Source organism: Petromyzon marinus, chromosome 48, assembly GCF_048934315.1.
Source record: "Petromyzon marinus isolate PM22_M1 ecotype Great Lakes invasive population chromosome 48, UKy_Petmar_22M1.pri1.0, whole genome shotgun sequence".
In the NCBI taxonomy this organism is placed as follows: Eukaryota; Metazoa; Chordata; class Hyperoartia; order Petromyzontiformes; family Petromyzontidae; genus Petromyzon; species Petromyzon marinus.
This window is the reverse complement of record NC_133714.1, coordinates 1,688,498-1,707,102: the sequence shown is the minus strand read 5'-3', so window position 1 is coordinate 1,707,102 and position 18,605 is coordinate 1,688,498. Positions and strand designations below refer to the sequence as shown.

Sequence of the window (18,605 nt, the reverse complement as noted above, 5' to 3'; positions counted from 1 at the left end):
GCGCGGGGCCCTGGGCAGTCAACCCAATTCGCCGTGTGCCCTAGGGACGGCTCTGGAGTCATGGGGGCCACGTTACAATAGCTCTCTGACGCGTTTTTCGGGATGTATCAATTCTTCGGGAACTGAATTGCGTTCCTGAAATAGCTCGAAGCATGCAGAGCGAAACGTTGGACACCGTGCCAATCAACCCCACGGTGCAACCCCCGCGAAAAAAACATCGGAAAACCACACAGCAGCAGCAGCAACAACAGAACAACCGCGATGAACCTCCTCCGGTAGTGTTGTTTGACCATACTTCGCCACGCTGGTCGGTGCGGGTTAGTGAAGGAGCGTGTGTGTGTTTTTTTAAATGTTGCGTTTGTGGGGAGCGGTAGCGTAGCGGTTGGCGCGCTGCGCTGCGAACCCGGCGACCCATGTTCGATTCCTGCTCACGGTCAACACCAGTAACGATGATCTGAACCGGGCCTGGGCCTCTCCTAGGTCGAGTCAGCCTCAAATGTGTAGTAAACATCGCCACGTGAGAGACAAATGCGGCCGGGTGTGGTGCTGGCCATTGACCGCCTCGTGCGCCGTGCCGGTCTTCATCATCGGTGCTCCTCGCGAGCAGCACTTTCTCCAACAGTCTGTTAAGGCTACACGGGGCATCTTTGCCTTTAGATCTGTTTAATCTCTGGTGTCCTCTCCGGCTAATGCTGAACAAATGCAGAAGGAGCGATTCGCTGCGTAAGCAAGACCTGCTGCTACAGTTGAATGTTTCCTTGGCAATCCGTTGCCCTTTGCTTCATGCTTGTTCGAGTTTTAATCTCTTTGGGGGCTGTACCTCCTTTGTGTTTGAGAGTGCAATGCCTTGCACAGAGTGGGCAAGGTCAGGTTCAGCTATCACTTTAGCAATTGACGCGAGTCCTGGCTAAAAATCGAACCGAGGTCGTTGGATCTAAAGCGCAATGCGCGAATTGCTCCACCACCGCTCCTCCTGTATTATTATTGTTGTTTAGTTATCATTTATTACAACGTGTACATTTTTTTACGCGCAGTGAGATTCACTCGTGAATTAGGGCTGCACAATTAATGCAGTGAATGTGTTGGCAGGCGTGAGAGCGGCCATACTTCACCACGTGCGTCATTAGTGCGGGTTGGGCACGTGACAGGGTAAATACTGCAGAATACCCCACCAAAAACAAAGACCCCCCGCATGCCCTTAACGGACTGTTGGGGCAAGTGCTGTTAGCGAGAACCTATGAAGGCAGGAACGGCACACGAGGGGGTGGGTGGCCAGCAATACCCCCGACCGCCTTTGTCTCTCTATCGTCAATATTTACTACACACAGCACCAGGTACTCATTTGAGGCTGAGTCGACCTAGGGGAGGCCGAGGACCGGTTCAGATATTCGCCACTGGTATTGGCCGTGAATGGGAATCCAACTCGGGTCGCCGGGTTCCATAACGCAGCGTAGCGCTAACCGCTACACTCCAGCACGTTCACACACACACACACGAGATAGAGAGAGGGGAGATACAGGCGGTGCTCAAACACACCGATATCGCTTATACACGAAGGGTAAAACATAGTGTAATAATTACATCACGTTGTGGGGCCAGACTTGTTTGGAGATGAACACTCACACGGGCACATTCCTGCTCCCACTGTGGGGGGAGTGCGGAGGGGTTGGGATGCATTCCAATAAGATGACGACACTTGGGCCGCGGTAACTCGCCTCCTCTCTCTCCGTGACACAGGCATTTCGGCCAGGGAGACTACACTGCTCCCACTTTAGGGGCCTCTCTCTCACTGTAATCTTGGCAATTTAGCCGGGAAAAGGAAGCGTGAAGCAAAGCCCCATGGATGCATGCATCATGCACGGGCCAGAGGCTTGGCTATAAAGGCGACTGATTGACAACAAAGGGGTCGTAAAGGTAAAGGCGCAGGCCTGAAATTGCTTGCATCACGCCACTGCTGGAGGAAGGGCGTCAGCTAGAGGCGAGTTCTAGACAGCCTCCCACGCCCTCTCTAGAGGATATCGAGGACTATTCTTTCACTCGCGCCAGACGTCTTGGAAGAGGCGAGACATAGCTGTAGATAATGGATTTTGATATTATTATTAGAGGACGTCCATCGGGGAGATGGGGGCTATGAAATCAGCTCGTGTGCAACTGCTGGGTGGATCATTGCATCGCAGGGTCCTGAGAGATGGTGACGACTTGGGGAGGACTTCATCCGGCAGTTAGCACGTCTGGTGAGGATGGCGTGCGTAGGCAAAGCGAGAGAGTTCGCTGGAGAAAACCAGCAAACACGACGGGATGACAGCCCTTGACCTCCCCACTTAAGTTGTTGCATCGCATCGCGATCTCTGCGTGGCCCACCTAACCCCACCTCTGCACAGTTGTGTGCCAGCACTTTGGATTGCGTACAGACTCGTGAACCTCCCAGAGCCACTGGGGCTGCAAGGACGACCAAGAGATGACAATCCACCAAGTGATATCGTGAAGCAGTTTGTGCGGACTCCATTCCTTCGCTTGCACAATGGATTTTACCCTGGCACCCTGAATTGTCGTGCCCCCATTCAAACTCCCTAAGAGGGAATTTACCAAACATCCAAATTTAGTAAACTCATATTAAAAATTGCCTTGAGAGGGAGGCTTTCCTGAATACATATGCCGTTGCTTTGAACCAAATCACCTGGAATGCCTCTGTAGTCGTCCAATCTCAGATATAAATAGGGTTGAGTGTGGATCGTGCTCGGATGGGAAACCATCATGCATAGCATGTTCTCTATAGGCTGCGTGGTTGACTGTGCAGCAAACATCCATTGTCGTACCGTACATTCTATGCTCCCACGTCCATGCTATGCACCTACATCAAGGGTCGCCAACCAAAATAACAAGAGGATAAATCTATTTTTAATTCGGTAAAAACCCCCCTCTCTATTTCAATAACTGCAATGCGTGTGAAGAATGTCACAAAGCAGTCCTTAATAATGGAATATTAATTCATACTGGAGGAATCCGATGAGCTCTAAAGCTCTTTTTTCACATGTATCCAGTAGGGGCACGGGGTCAGAACGTTACAACAACAAACAATACATAAACAACACAATAGGAGTGCAAAGTATAAGAAAGGTAAATAAAGCACTTAAAAATATACAAATGAAACGTAACTATTTTTTTTTACTCACCAGGTAAATCCCACTTAAGGTATTAACTTATTTTTTCAGGAGCGACCTGGCTATCACAAATTATATCTCAACGAAGTGGCTTATCGGGTGGAAATGTTTAGCAGGCAAATACTCTAAACGCATGTTTCTAAACGTGGAGGGAAAACCCGTAGGACCCGGAGAAAAATCCACGTGACCACGGGGAGAGAGACACGCAAACTCCAAATATACAGGCGTCAGGGTCAGGATCGAACCCACGACCTCCTGTATACCGGAGCTGCAGGTGACCAATCCCTAGCCTCCACCAAGGAGCACCAAACAGCGTGGTTCATGTCCACGGTCACAAAACCGTCACGTCCCACCAGAGTGTATGGAGACCCCACCCCCTCCATCCAACCGTGGATTTATGTCAAAGGGCTGTTCACATACACACACGTCACATTGCCATGTACTCGCTTCGAGAAGATAACGGGTCGTTCAAATGCCTACCACCCACGATGACATACGGGGTTATAAACGTGGTCCCAAATGAAAAATATGCAACGGAGGCTGAAAAAGTGCCCACAAGATGAAGCGTGGAGGGACGCGTGCTTTGTGATGCCATTCTGAGATAGAAAGAAGAACGCGTGGATGAGAGAAAACACGCGGGCTCGTGACATAATCATAATTGAAACCGTTAAAACGAACTATATGGGCTTGGGTAGGACACCTCGCCAGACGAGATCGTGGGACGATGGTCAATAATAATAAGGGAGTGGCAGCCAAGGGACAAAACGCGTCTGACAGTGCATCCGCCAAGGAAGTATCGCGATTAAATCAGCTCCCGTGCGGGTACCGGGTGGATTACTAACATCGCAGGATCGTTAGATGTGGCGGACCGATTGGGAAGGAGGCCTTCATCCAGCAGTGGAATGACCACGGCTGCTGGTGATGGCATGCACACAACCCATCGCTACAATTCAAATCGGAACGAGGCACGATTTTGTGGGGCTACGGCAGCTTTCAAAAAAGGAGAAAGTACCCGGTGCAGGCCTTGCTCACTCCACTGCTGGTGCCTCCACCAGAGGGAACTCCAGAGAGCCCCCTCTAAAGAAGTGGCTCTGAAACCTGGGGTGCTTGCACCCCCTGGGGGTGCGAGACATGACTCGATTTTTCAAAAGGTAAATAATCGAAACACAAATTAAGCACGGGCACGTAAGTACAATAACTTTATATTCTTGGTTCTTTCGGTAAAGTCACGTAGCAGGGAAACAATAAAATAAGAAAAATATAAAACAATAAAATTATCACGATGTTTCGACTGCAACACAAGCAATCATCATCAGGTGTGAAAACCACAGCAAGAAAATTTGAAAAAAGTGGCGGTTATTTTCTTGCTGTGGTTTTCACATCTGATGATGATTGCTTGTGTTGCAGTCGAAACATCGTGATAATTTTATTGTTTTATATTTTTATTACTTTATTGTTTCCCTTCTACGTGACTTTACCGAAAGAAAGAACCAAGAATATGAATCCCTGCAGTCACGAAAGCTTTAAATCAAAAATTACAATTACTTTGTTTCATCAAACCCCAATGTATGTATTAACATCATACTGGTTTAACCAAAGGGGTGTAAGGCTGAAGTAAAGGTTAAGAACCACTGCTAAAAATAGCATTTTGGACGGACCTCTCCACGCTGGTTACATGTCGGAGTTCCCACACTTAACCCCACCACACCTAACGTGGTGTACCCCCCCCCCCCCCCCCTGTATAACCCTGAGCAGACTGGGGGGAGCGGTATCAGAAACTCGCCCATTGTTACAACTGCCACGCCGAGAGATCGAACGGGCGACCTTTTGCAGGCTTGCAAGTCCACTGCGATAACCATTACATCACCGGCCGGTAGCAGCAGTACCTTTACAGTCGCTTCTACGTAAACAAATATACGTATATATGAATGTGTATATATATCTTAAAGCGCACTCAGGGGGGTGGGCGGGTGTGCTGGCGATGTTAAGCAATGAGCTATGAAGCCCTCGCCCGTCTTGTGTTTAACCCGAATTGTGATGTTGAGCCAAAACAGCTGCATCGTGTTTGCAAAAAGCCGGCCCTTTTCTGGGCACTTTCTCGCAGTTCCACCTCCCAGAGCTCACGCGTGCACGAGGCCCATGTATGGTCACGCAGAAGAAGGAGTGGGGCAGGGCAAGAGAGGACTTTTTTTGGTGCGGGAGGGGGGTGTAAGGGGGCTTTGAGAAAGAGGAGCGAGCGAGCGAGGGAGCGAGAGCGCTTCCCGGCCACTAGTGTAAACAATCGGACCACTACTGATTATGGAAATACTGTGCACGCACGCAGCGCCGGGGAAAGGACGCCTTCCTTTATCGTTGCAAGCCAAGGGTGACCTCGCCCACCACCACCACCGCTACACTGCTGCACTCGTCCAGTCCGCAGCCACCACCACCACCACCGCCCCCATAGTGTTATTTTTTATTTGACCAGGTAAGGCCCACTGAGCTACGTGGCTATCTTTTTAGAAGCGACCTGGCCGTCACGAATGATAGCTAAACGAAGTGGCTTATCATCACGTGGAAATGTCTCGCGGCCAAATACTCCAAACGCACACGTTGATTCTAAATATGGAAAGGGGGGGGGGAACAATCGGAAGAACCCAGCGAAAAATCCACGCGACCGCGGGAAGAACGTGCAAACTCCAAACATACAGCATGCGTCAGGGTTGGAATCGAATCCACGACCTATTGTATATCAGGCGAGGTAATTAACATCTCGCCACCGCAGCGCCCCTGAAAAACTGAAACCGCGCATCTGACACTCATCACTCCGCAACCACGCTCACAGTGAACCACTCACCTGACACTCACCTGACACTCACCACTCATCTGACACTTACCACTCCGCAACCACGCTCACAGCTCACAGGGAACCACTCACCTGACACTTACCACTCACCTGACACCACTCACTTGACACTCACCACTCATCTGACACTCATCACTCCGCAACCACGCTCACAGTGAACCACTCACCTGACACTCACCACTCATCTGACACTTAACACTCACATCACATAACTCACCGGTAGCCTGACATTCACCACTCATCAACCGCGCTAACCACTCACCTGACACTCATCACTTATCCATCATAGAGGTTTTTGGGTCAGATCGCGTGCATATATAAAGGTGTCGTTAAGCCCGCCACCACCCGACACAGCCAACTAATAAGGCTTGTCACGTAAACAGAACGTGCCAATTCGTCACTAGTACAGCACTAACCGGTGTGTTGGAGAGTCAAGCCACAACATTTACAATCTGAGGACGACGTCTCTCCAGTAATTACAACTCGCTTCATCACTCCGCAACCACGCTCACAAGTCAGCAATCACACAACGTACTCACTACTCAACTGACCACTCACTTGACAATCAACATTCAGAAATCACACGCACCAGAGACTCAGCAGTCCGAAATCTCCGCAATCATCGTCCAATCTCGGTCGCGTCCTCCTGCCATTTAAGGGAGGTTACGCAGGCTGTCGCATGGATATCGTGCAGGATATTTTTTTATTTAATGCGCTCGGTAAACGTAAGTGCAACGTTGCGTGTGGCAACAGCACACGACAAATACACAACATGAAACAATTGTGGAACTGGGGGGTTGGGACCAGTGGTCTTTATTGGGGGCCACCATACCATGTACCATTACTCAGACAAAACCCCCCTGAAATGCATAATCCTATTATTATTTAACATACATATTGTAGGAAAATCAGAACAATGGAAAGATGCACTACTGTACAATGTTAAGCAGACAAGTAATGTGCTATAGTGAAACGGATACACATTTGTGTCTGCTCATTTCCCCAAGTGAATGAAATACAACATCTGATTTCCCATCACACAAAAGCTTCCACGCTACCCATGACCTAAGCACCCGGAATGTGGCCGATGTCGTCAGATCTTGTGAAGCTAAGCAGGTATCAGCCTGCATAGTGCGTGGATGGGTGACCAAGAAGCTTACAATGCCATTGGAAATTTGCTGCGGGGATACATTGTGGGCAGCAGAGTGCAGTGCAGCAACATACTATGTTGTACTGCACGTTTATGCTCCCATGTCTACGGTGTCAGCCTTCAATCAAGCGTGACAGTCGCGGTGAAGTATGGACATGTAACCCCCACGACCCACAGTGTGGGGAGGTCCTCATCAAGCAGTGGACTGCTAAAAGGGGCTCTCCAGTTAATATTGTGTCCTTGACAATGTTGAGCACTTTTGTCTCCTCTTGAGACAATATAAATATCTAGGCCAGCCCTCACCACAGTAACGTGGAATTTCCTACCACTGGCTCAGGGCTGTCAATGGAGATGAGAATAAGCCCATATTGCTCCTTTGAGTGAGCAGATACTTTGACTTGACCACACACACACGAGTGGACCCGGAGTGGACTCGTGTATGTGTGGTCTCTGGTCACACCTCATCTCCTCCACTCTCCCCTACCATATAACTCCACTCGCACCACATCGGTTGCGATGAAAGTGCAGCTCGCCCCATATATGTATGCAACTCACACGCACGCACTGAAGACACTTGCATTCCTTACTCGGGAGATTTTAAACACCGTGACACCGTGTCAGAAATTAAGGTGACGCGGCCACCATGTTATTATTTGTGGTCCGATTTGTTTTCAGGTTGTACTGCTTTGTTGCTCGGCATGATGTCCGACGTTTCGCTGCGCCTGCCGGGAGCTTTTGAAGGTAAAGTTGTCAGCTGCGGCTGCTGCTAGCGATGTGAGTTTGTCATCTGATGTACAGTCGCCAAAACCTACGTAGTACGTCCTGAAGTTTAATAATGCATTTTAGGTTCCCACCCAAATCTATTCGAATTGTGCGATGAGGTCAGCACCGGGTTTAGGGGAAGGAAAACAGGACACTTGTCCAGGGCCCACTAAACATACGCGTTCTTATCCAGAAAAATAGGAGCGTTCACTCATCATTTTAATATGAATACAATTGCCGTTGTATTAGGTTTTAGTTTCATCCTCCAATTTTCCCCATCTGACACCCAGCAATGAAGGGTTGAGGAACGTATGTATGCACTTATTGGAAACTCTCCTCTTCAGGTATACTATATTGATTAGCTCCTATTCGTTATCCTTCATTAACTTTCCAAAGGCAATCCACGCTGATCTTAACGGCCTATTTGTTTAATTACGTAAGTGGAGCACAATCAGAGTCTTTTCTGCTCTGGTATCTCAAGCCAAAGACAACTAAATCCGACCGTGACACACGTGAGGTCACCAGGCTAAGGTGAACTATAACAGTGTCGCCAGTGCACTACGTTTGTGTGAAGAGAGTGGCCACTTGATGATAATGCCAAAACTAATTCTGGTGTCCCTTTAATTGTCTGTCAACATACATTGGCTGATGTATCTTTTTCACGTGCTGCCCTGCTGTCGAGGTTTTTCTTCGCAGTACAATCAAAATCCAACATCAAGTGACAGACACAATTCAACATGGTTCTTGTTTGGTCATTGGCAACCGGGCTGAAAGCATCAACTTCTGCGAAAGAGTTTCAATATACATACGTACATCTTCAACTCGATGAACTTGAGACCACGGTTTGGCCGTGAAAGACGAAATCCTGCCAGTTCCCGGATAGGTAGAAACCCCAATGCTCACATTGGTAGGCAGGCAGGCTCTTTATAAAAAAAATTAGGGGAATAAAAGAGGTTAAACCTTATTTCATTACCACATGAAAAATGTTAATTCCCATAAACATCAAAGGGCGTTTGAAACCCAATAATCATTACCCTACACAAACCAATGGGGCTCTTGAAATCCAATAATCATTACCCCATACAAACCAATAAGGCTCTTGAAACCCAATAATCATCACCCCCATACAAACCAATAAGGCTCTTGAAACCCAATAATCATCACCCCCATACAAACCAATAAGGCTCTTGAAACCCAATAATCATCACCGCATACCAACCAACGGGGCTCTTGAAACCCAAGAACCCGACCCAACACAAACCAATGGCGGCGCGCGCCTCCAACCGCGTTGCCATGGAGACGCGGCGGGGTGGGGGGGACGCCGGAGCAGAGGCGGCGATGGCGTCGCGGGGCTCAGCGACAGTGGACGACGCCGTGGCCGGCTGCGGCCCTCTGGTCGCGCGTCCCCGGGGCCCCGCGGCTCCCCGGGCCCTGGAGCAGGAGCTCGGGGCCCTGCTGGGGTCCGTGAGGCGGGAGCCGGGCGGCGGGTCCCGAGGCGAGACGGGGCCGAGACGGTAACACAACGGCTCGGCCGCAGCGCGCAAAGTTGACTGTCAACACGTTACGCGAATGATGGATTCGTCGCGCACGCGTCCACCGGTGTAGGCGCGCGCGCGAGTCGCCTGCGCGCCTCCTGTTGCACGTGCCGACCGTCGTCGATCCACTGCTGGACGGTGGCCTCACGGCGCGGGGAGGGGTTACGCCGCGCTCCTAACCCCCGGCAACGGCGAGTTCGGTTCCCCTTTCACGGCCAACACCGGCGACGATTGTCTGAAACCGCTCCTGGGCCTCCCCATGGTCGAGTCAGCCTCAAATGAGTACCTGGTGCGGTGTGTAGTCAACAAGTGGGGGCCGGCGTCCACCCCGGGGCAAGTGGGGAGCGACGTCTGCCCCCTCCACTCCCTCCTCCGCCGCATCGATCAGCTCCCGCCGGGCCCCCACCGATCGGGTGATCGATCCTCGCCGCGCGAGCGCCCTCTCGACGGAGAGACACGGCCTCAAGCGCTGGCTCACCGCCGCACGGTGTTACTCCTCGCACGCCCACGTACACCACCACCACCACCACGCACGCTCCCCTGCTGGTGCTTACACGTTAATATGCGCGCGTAGCACGACGAGCACTATCGCGGCGGCGCGAACGTGCACGCTTCTGCGGGCGCTGATTCTAACGAGCGCGCTCTCTCCGCTCGCCCTCATGCGCGCACCGTCACTCACGCCGATGCCAACGCCTGCAGCGCTACATTAGTGTTGCGAGTAGCGCGCCCCCGCTACTCACAACACTAATGTAGCGCACCGCACTGAGCCTGGCGATAAGCGGCTGCGCGAACGTCTGCCCGTGGTTATCCGCAAATCCGCTTCCACACAAAGACCGGCGTCGAACGGCTGCGCGAATGTGCGCGCCGGCGGGTGGCTACCCGCTTACCCCGCACGCGCGCTAAGACGCGCTCCGAAGCGGTTGTACCCCACACCGCGTCCACACAATGACTTAATTCTGCAGCAACTGCCGACGTTTGTATTCTCACACGCGCTGGCGCCCCGCAGGTTAGCACGAGAGCAGCGGCAATGTAACCTGTCCTGCGGGGGTCGGCCAATCTCCTGGCGCCGGGAAACCGTGGGACTTGCCCTCTAGGGGCCCTTCGGATTAAAGCCCGACGTGCCAGGCGATCCCCCGCCAGGACACGAGGCGTGTGTGCTGCGCGCGGGTTGCGTGCTCGGTGCAGGGGCCGGGAAGGAGTTGCTCCCCGGTCGTGGCACCACACAACTTCGCCGCTGGCCATGGGCACAGTTTGCGGCTGGGGAGGTGGGGGGGGCAATGACCCGCCCAAATTGGATACCTCTATTAATTTAGTTTCAGTTATTTACAATTAAGACTTACATATAAAATAATCGTTTGCATCCACAATTCATAATGTGAGGGACAAAGCGAACGCCTGCCCTCCCCCCCCCAAATATGGAAGTCAAACTTTGCCTAAGCCGCTGGGGAGACAAAGGCGGCCGGGCATGGTGTTGCACCTTGCCGGCCTTCATAGGTGTTCGCAAACAGCACTTGCCCCTCCAGGCTACAAGGGTGATCTTTGTGTTTGTGTGTTTTTTTTGCGTGACCATACTTCACCGCTCGTGTGTCAGTGCGGGTTAGTAGAACGTTGGGCCAACGTTGATCCAACGGTTCTAAACCCATGCCAACGTTCAACCAACGTTGGCATGTTCTGTGCAACAATGAATCATGAGAATCATAAGCTATACTTTTTGTTATTACTTTCGTTGTTTATACACTAAATTTGAGCATTTTCATCGTTTCAAACAGTCATTTACTGCCAATTTTTCATATAATCCGAAATGTTAGTTTTAAAAAACATTGAACTTGTAGAAAATCCCTTCAGATTAAACATTTTCACGGGTTTTCATTGTGCCAATTGACAGGTTCCTATCGAGGCGTAATTTTCAGTTTTTTTCGGACTGAATCTGACAATTGGGAACGCACATCTCTCACGCTATGGTTCTGTGTGTTCAACTGCTCCCAAATGCAGAAAAATACAATTTCACAATGTAGCCGAGTGGCAGCAATGTTATGTATCTGTACTAATGGCCTCTCTCTGTGCCTTCATGGTTTTGTCAGCTCGAATATGCTGTTTGCCATATGGAATAAGTACGAACATAAAATCTCAACTGAATTATTCCGAAACAAGCTTCTCAGCACCGGGGATATACTGGTGGAATTAAAGGTAAGTACTGCAATGTTAAATATACACTGTTAATGTACTACAAATTGCACAGATTATCATCATCATGTCTCCCTGATTCGCAATGGTTTGCGTGGGTGTCATTGATGCCCGGCCATCAATTCTCTCCAATTTTGCCTGTCCTTTGTAGTCTTTGTCAGGAGTTGTACCGGCTTATGACATCACATCCTATGGATGGGCTGATGTGATACCTGTCGCACCAGACAACTCACCAGCCACTAGTTGCTGGATACTCATCTCACGCTCACATTTGTCAGACACTACATCCCTGACACCACTGACCAATCTCCACACACTCACTTTTCAACTATTACCATGGTAACATCGGCTCCCCTCTATTTGTACATACGTAGCTGCAAAGAAAGGTAGCTGTGTTTTGGAAACAGTTACTCTTTTTTGACCGAGGTGAAAGATCAGAGGTTGTGCCAAGAAAAAATGAATTCCATACATTCCAGGATTCTTGCAGTTAGAATTAGTCCTCGCTAGATCCTGTACAACAAAATTGAATCAAGTAAAAAGCTGCGACAGATTGGTAAATTAAGTTATCTATATATATATCTCACTGATGGCTGTGGCTTCAGTTTGATTTGTGGTAGAGTAATCTCTGCTTAGGATTTTCCAGTTTTATTAAAAATATTACGACAGGTTTCTTCATAAATTTCTCCACCGTATAAAAATCTGGAAATCTTGCACCTTATGAGGAACACTCACCGCATGACAGACCAGTGCTTGTCATGGCATTTGCTTTCGATGCATTCATTAACCACTTACACATGTTGCCTCATGCTGACAAAAAAAATATTAAATGGACTTTGTCTTGCCTGTAAACTGGAGTCAGGAGTTGTCGTTTTTGACTATCATATTCAAATGTTTTGACCTCTCCTAATACATATGGCGCAATATATAAGTAAATACAATAATTTGTCACGTATCTTTATTGAAAAAAATAATAACATTCCTCTTTAATGGCTTCAATCAGTATATATGCTTATTATACTTTAGTTTGTAACTCCAATCTAAGATTGCTTATGAATTTCAATTTTTATTTTCTGTCTCACAGAACCATAAGATGGCGTTGAATCTGTGTTACGGACGATACCTCCAGTACATCTACCCTTCTCTTCATGACATCGGCAACTTAAACGAACTGATGGCTCGCTTCTTCCCACGAGAATTCGGTGACAGCGACTGTGTACTTACGGTACGTACATCATATATATCTGTCACTTTTACAACAATTAGTGAAGAGCATAGTTCTCCCAGTTTCGTTGAGCGAAACGTCGGACATCATGCCGTACAAACTGAAAACACATCGGAGAACTTTGCAGCACAACCACAAAAATGTACGCAGTGATCAGGTAAGAGCACATTGGAGCCCATAGGAGCGGTGGTGCCATGGTGTGTGCCAACGCACAACAAACCTTGCTACCTGAGTTTGATTTCCGACCATGGCTCACATCGGTGACGCATGATATATGAACCGATTCTGGGTCTCCCCTTCACCACCGACCAGCGTGGTGAAGTACGTTCAAACGACCCCAATGACCGGCACGTGGGGAGGCCTTCATCCAGCGGTGGATTCACGAAGGGTTGTACTCTTATTCTTTGGTTCTTTCGGTAAAGTCACGTAGATAGAAAAAATAAAAGTAAATAAAATAAAAACTATGACGTTTCGATCACAACACAAGCGGTCGTCATTAGGAGGAAAAAGGTATATTACGTTTTTATCACTGCTACGACTTATTTAATGTTTGTAATACAACCTTTCACTCAGAATTATTCTTTGACCAGAAAGCAGCATGGCCTGTCATACATTTTCTGCAGGGGTAGCTAATGTTGAGAACTAAAGCGCTCCATGAACACCGTGGGGCCTGTTTAACACAGCACAACAAAGCCATGCAAAATGTACAGGCATGCTCTGCTGATGAGACTAAAAAGTTTAAACTGGTCATCCAGAGTTTGCCTGCTTAAACAAATGCTTCTGGAAACCATTGGTCTCGAAAGCTCATAGGCTGAAGAACCAAAATGTAATTTTATTAAAACATTTTGGTGGTAGTGAACACACCCTTGTCTATGATGTTTACTTTGATCTTTTTTTATTTGTTACTATCTGTACATTGACTTTTTCCCCAATTTCATCCCGATTGTGCCATCGGTGTCAATTGTGCTGCCAGTGTCATGTCGTGCTTTTTGTGTTGAGTTTGTGGTTCTTGCCCTGCACCTCCGATTAGCACGGTTGGCTACATATGGTGCGAAAGAACTTCAACATACATACATAGATGGGATGATGTATCCATTCGGATACTTCACCTCAGAGCAGTGCAACCCTTCATGTTAGAAGATAGCCCATGGAAGCAGATATCATAGAGCTACCTCCGAGACCTCTTCAAGTGACCCCTTCAAGTGACCTCTGGTCCACACAGAATGGTGCCTCACTCACCCCACTTGCCCTGCTACAGAGAGTAATATTCACCATACAAAGGTCAATCTAAAATGTTGTATATTTCAGAGCTGAACTGTAACCAACTTAAATTAAGCGCTTGTATTTAACATCATGGATATTTTCTGCAATCATTTTAGACTGGGATAATATAATCAACTCATTACATTTGAGAATCCGATTTAGTCAAAGGTAACTGCCTGGATTCGAACCCAAATTATCTTGAGCTACCCAACCACATCATTGGTACCATATTATGATTACTAACCGTGTGTGTGTGTGTTCTTTGTTGTACCTGTGCTGTCGCACCCTGTAGGTACGTGCATTGCTGGGTTTCTGCACGTGCCAGTTTGCTTTACTGGTGGCAGGTGGTGGTGGCGGCGAGATGAAGCGCGGGTGCCTACAGCTGCTGTTCCTGCTGCGCCTCCTCACACAGGCACTGCTGCAGGACGAGAAACTTTGTTGGCTCCTCTACAATGGTACCTTGACTGCCTGATTCTATAGCTACTGTCACCGTAAATACCCGTGATTCTTGTAAAACTATGACCAAATCATGCTAGATGCGCCCTCAGATCTCAGAAGCTAAGTAGGGTTGATTTTGTTTAGTACTTAATGTAAGACTGCCTGGCAAGTACAATGTGTTGTGTGCTTGGGTTGCAGAGCGGCCAGGCAATGACAGTAAAGCAATGTTTTCTTGAATCTATCTGTGTGAAGCATTTAGTGTTATCCTGCCAAATGTGGGGTTGTTCCGGGTTCTCTGATGACTTCCCACATACCAACCACTCATTAATGGAATTGGGAAAAAGAAAGCATGCCCACCTGAAAAAATCTTGAAACTTAGTGAAGCAGACTCTATATATGTGTTAAAAAAAGCTTACCTTAGCTGGGTCGAGTGGTGGTGCAGTGGTTAGTGCACGGCACTATGAACCCAAGTTCGATTCTCAGCCATGGCTAACATCATTAGTGAGTGATATCTTAAATAATCCTAGCCCCCTCCCCATTCATCAACCTGCACTGACCAGCGTAGTGAAGTATGGTCAAATAACCCCTACAACTCATATGGCTTGGGAAGGCTCTCTTCCAACTGAGTAGTGACTAAGTGCTACACATGTACAATGTAATATAAATATATTTTGAATATAAGTGCGCATGTTAACATAAAAATGAGTGCTGTGCATTTATATTGGTTGTCTAACTTTAGTCATGAAATATCCATTTTTTTATGCTGGTAAACAATAAAAAATGTTGACTTCCTTGCACAATATCTTGAAGTCCCACCAGATGGTATTTATTCTACTAACCCTAGAGGAATGGCGATGAGGTCAAGACAACCCTGATGATAATATTCAGCAATAGTTCATTCTTTATTCCTTACATGGCCTTATAATGTGCACTTACTGTTGAATCTGCCAACACTTTTTCTTTACAGGCACCGTTCATATATACACCATTAGCAGACACCTCATGGAGCATGGCCATTCTGCAAAGGTAGAGTCCTTAGAAATGCTATACTATTTCGATGGATTTGTACCTCGTTTATTCATAACAGTCCTGTCGGAGCACTGAGCTGGCAGCACGACTTAGATCCTTGATTCGAATCTAAGCAGCCGCCCGTAATTAAATTGGAATCCCGAGAATATTGAGTTGACGATTTCAGCCCAGTCACCAATGGCTTTACAATACATCCTTCTAGAGAACTCGATTTTTATTTCCGCGTTTCTAAGCTATGAGTACAAATCATTCTGTGACCTCTGGTTTCCTCCCACACACAAACTTATTACCGTAATTGGCCAAGTACTCTAATGTAGAATGTTTCAGGAAAAATATGGACTCTTTTTGAGGCGTTTCTGGATAAACAAGGGCTATAATACTCTTTGGTTCTTTCGGTAACGTCACGTAGGTATAAAATAAAATAATTCCCGACGTTTTGATCGCAACACAAGCGGTCGTCCTCAGGCGGAAAAATAATAATCCAGCAGTGGAACTAGATGGATTATATATAGCAGTTGAACTAGATGGATTATATATAACAGTGGAACTAGATGGATTATATTTTTTCCGCCTGAGGACGACCGCTTGTGTTGCGATCAAAACGTCGGGAATTATTTTATTTTATACCTACGTGACTTTACCGAAAGAACCAAAGAGTATGGACTCCTGCAGTCACGAAAGCTTCAAATCAAGATTTAATGGCTATAATTTTAGATTTATAACATCAATTTAACCAGGAAAGCCTCACTTTGTCTCAACACCATTTATTCGGAGGTTCCTGCTGAGGTTCACAGTAGACATTGATGATTGCTATGTGTTTTCCATGTTGAGTAATTTGAAGGTAATTTTCCTAATTTGGACCCTGACGTTGGCACACATGGCCTACTCTTTTTCAAAGGATATGTAACGTCCATTGTAAGGCAGACAAATGGTTAATGCACCCACAGTATTAACCAGGACTTGAATCGCAAACCTCTGCAACAAGCGACATGCGCTGTCACATTGGCCTCGCAACCGCTCCATAGATTGTAATTGTGGGTTTGTGATCAGGGCCAGATTAAGGCGTGGGGGCTTTAGGGGCTGGAGCCCAGGGGCCTCCGCCAGCTGGAGGGCCTCCAGAGATTAAGTCAAACGTTATTTCATTTGTGAATGCTGAAGTTTATTTTTTATTATCCTTGTAAAAATGTTTTTCTTTAACTTTGTTTTCCTTTTGAAAATATTACCGGGGGCATCACAGTACCTGCCCCCAGGGGCCTACACAATCTTAATCCGGCCCTCTTTGTGATATATTCCAAATAAATTCCAGGTTGATATTATATTGAGGATGTGCCTGGGTACGATAAGTAATATTAAAGTAGCTGATAATAATTATTATTTACTATGTAACAAATAAAGATTTATTGATTGAGAATGGAATAATTGGGAGATGACCACGTGGCCCAGAGATCAGAGCGTTTTTTTGTTACCGCTGAGACTAAACCGTGTTCTCAAGTGTAGTGAGTCTCATCCCAGTCACCACTGATATCGTACAAAACTAATTTCGTAAAAAAAATTGTTCTGGATTTAATTTGGTACATTAAAAAATATCGATTTGTCTGTTACGCTTCAAATATGAGACTGTCTGCACCCCGGGTTTGGGTGAGAAAGTGCTGCCCCCTACTGTGTGGACCAGAGAATCCCAGTGGTTGTTTTGTGAGAGCCCCTTGTGTGGGCTATTCTCAAACACGAAGTGCTGCAAGAGATGCTAACTGATGCTTGGTTTCTTTCACGATATGACACCAATAGCACAGATGGTATATGTGTGTGGAAAAAATGTATAAAATGTATCTGTCCGGCGTGCTGTGTGTGTTAGGTTTGTGAGTACTTGCTGTGGGCGAGCGTGTGCATGGAGAGCTCCGTGCCTCTACTGGACGTGCGCTACCTGAGCTGGCGAGCAACGCTGTACACAGCCGTTTGCCAAGCGTACTACAACTGCAAACTACCTGCACAGGCAGAGGTACAGCCAAACCATTGCTGTCTGAGCAAACGAGAGAAAGGTTGACGATATTCACCAACACACATAAGCCCCTTACGATTTCAGTACATTGTATGAATGAATGTGTGAATGAATCACTTCCCTATTACACGATTGCAACTCTCTCCTATATGGCCTCCTCAAATCCCTCGTTTCTTAACTGCAGATGATCTAAAATGTTGCTGACAGACATCTCACCTGCACTTGTAGATGAGATCAAATCTTCCCTACCCTCCAACCTCCCCACTGTTTCCCAATCTTATACCAGATTAATTTCAAGATCGCACTCAACCTCATGGACTTGCCCCTGTCTACTACTTTACGTCCCTCTACACATTTATCTGCTCCAGGAAGAAGGCTTTTTTATCAAAGGTGCTGCTGGCCATCACTACCTTCTTGAGTGGTGTTCACTGGACTTAATAGCTACTCTCAAACAGCACCTGTCCCTGTTTAAATGGAATTATGTATTGTTGCGTGCGTGTGTGTCTTTGCAGGAATTTGCGAGGCGTGGTCTGGCGAAGATAGCCGAATTGAGTGAACTTGAAAGCCAGAGTTCTTCTCCCCACTCTAAACAAGCTGAGAGTGCTTTCCGTGATGCCACCATCAAGGTGCAGGAAATATTGTCATGGGTTATTTGCTGGGGTATTCATTTGTACGTGTATAACCCAGTAGCACCCACAGTAATTACTGTTAGCGGTGGTGCAGTGGTTAGCACACTGTGCTATGAACCCGGCGACCTGAGTTTGAGTCCCGATCACAGCACGTCAGTGGCAAGTGTTATCTGCACTGACCTAGATCCTCCTCAAGCTCTTCACCAACCAGCACTGACCAGCGTGGTGAAGTGTAGTCAAACAAATCCCCATGACTGACACGGCACGGGGAGGCCTTCGAGAGCTCCAGTGTCAGATGTGGGTTACTATAATGCATACTACATGTAGCTTGGTGTTGATAAAGTTGTTAAAGCTAAGTTAATATTTCATGGGTAAATGACAACAGAATAAT

General features: G+C 47.4%; 1 protein-coding gene across 2 annotated transcripts in view; it reads left to right on the top strand.

The window, feature by feature from the left end:
• The first annotated feature begins 9,166 nt into the window (after positions 1 to 9,166).
• The window catches only part of CFAP54 (cilia and flagella associated protein 54), an 82,381-nt gene continuing 72,942 nt past the window's right edge, over positions 9,167 to 18,605 (top strand). Inside the window, exons 1-7 of one of the 2 annotated variants that reach the window (XM_076074435.1) lie at positions 9,167 to 9,432; positions 11,535 to 11,640; positions 12,719 to 12,859; positions 14,415 to 14,577; positions 15,528 to 15,586; positions 17,442 to 17,585; positions 18,098 to 18,211. In XM_076074435.1, coding sequence (XP_075930550.1) covers positions 9,182 to 9,432; positions 11,535 to 11,640; positions 12,719 to 12,859; positions 14,415 to 14,577; positions 15,528 to 15,586; positions 17,442 to 17,585; positions 18,098 to 18,211 — 978 coding nt within the window. In that variant the 5' untranslated portion in view covers positions 9,167 to 9,181. Of the gene's footprint in view, positions 9,433 to 9,522; positions 9,941 to 11,534; positions 11,641 to 12,718; positions 12,860 to 14,414; positions 14,578 to 15,527; positions 15,587 to 17,441; positions 17,586 to 18,097; positions 18,212 to 18,605 lie in introns of those variants that run through there. The other variant, XM_032972396.2, reaches the window with a different exon arrangement.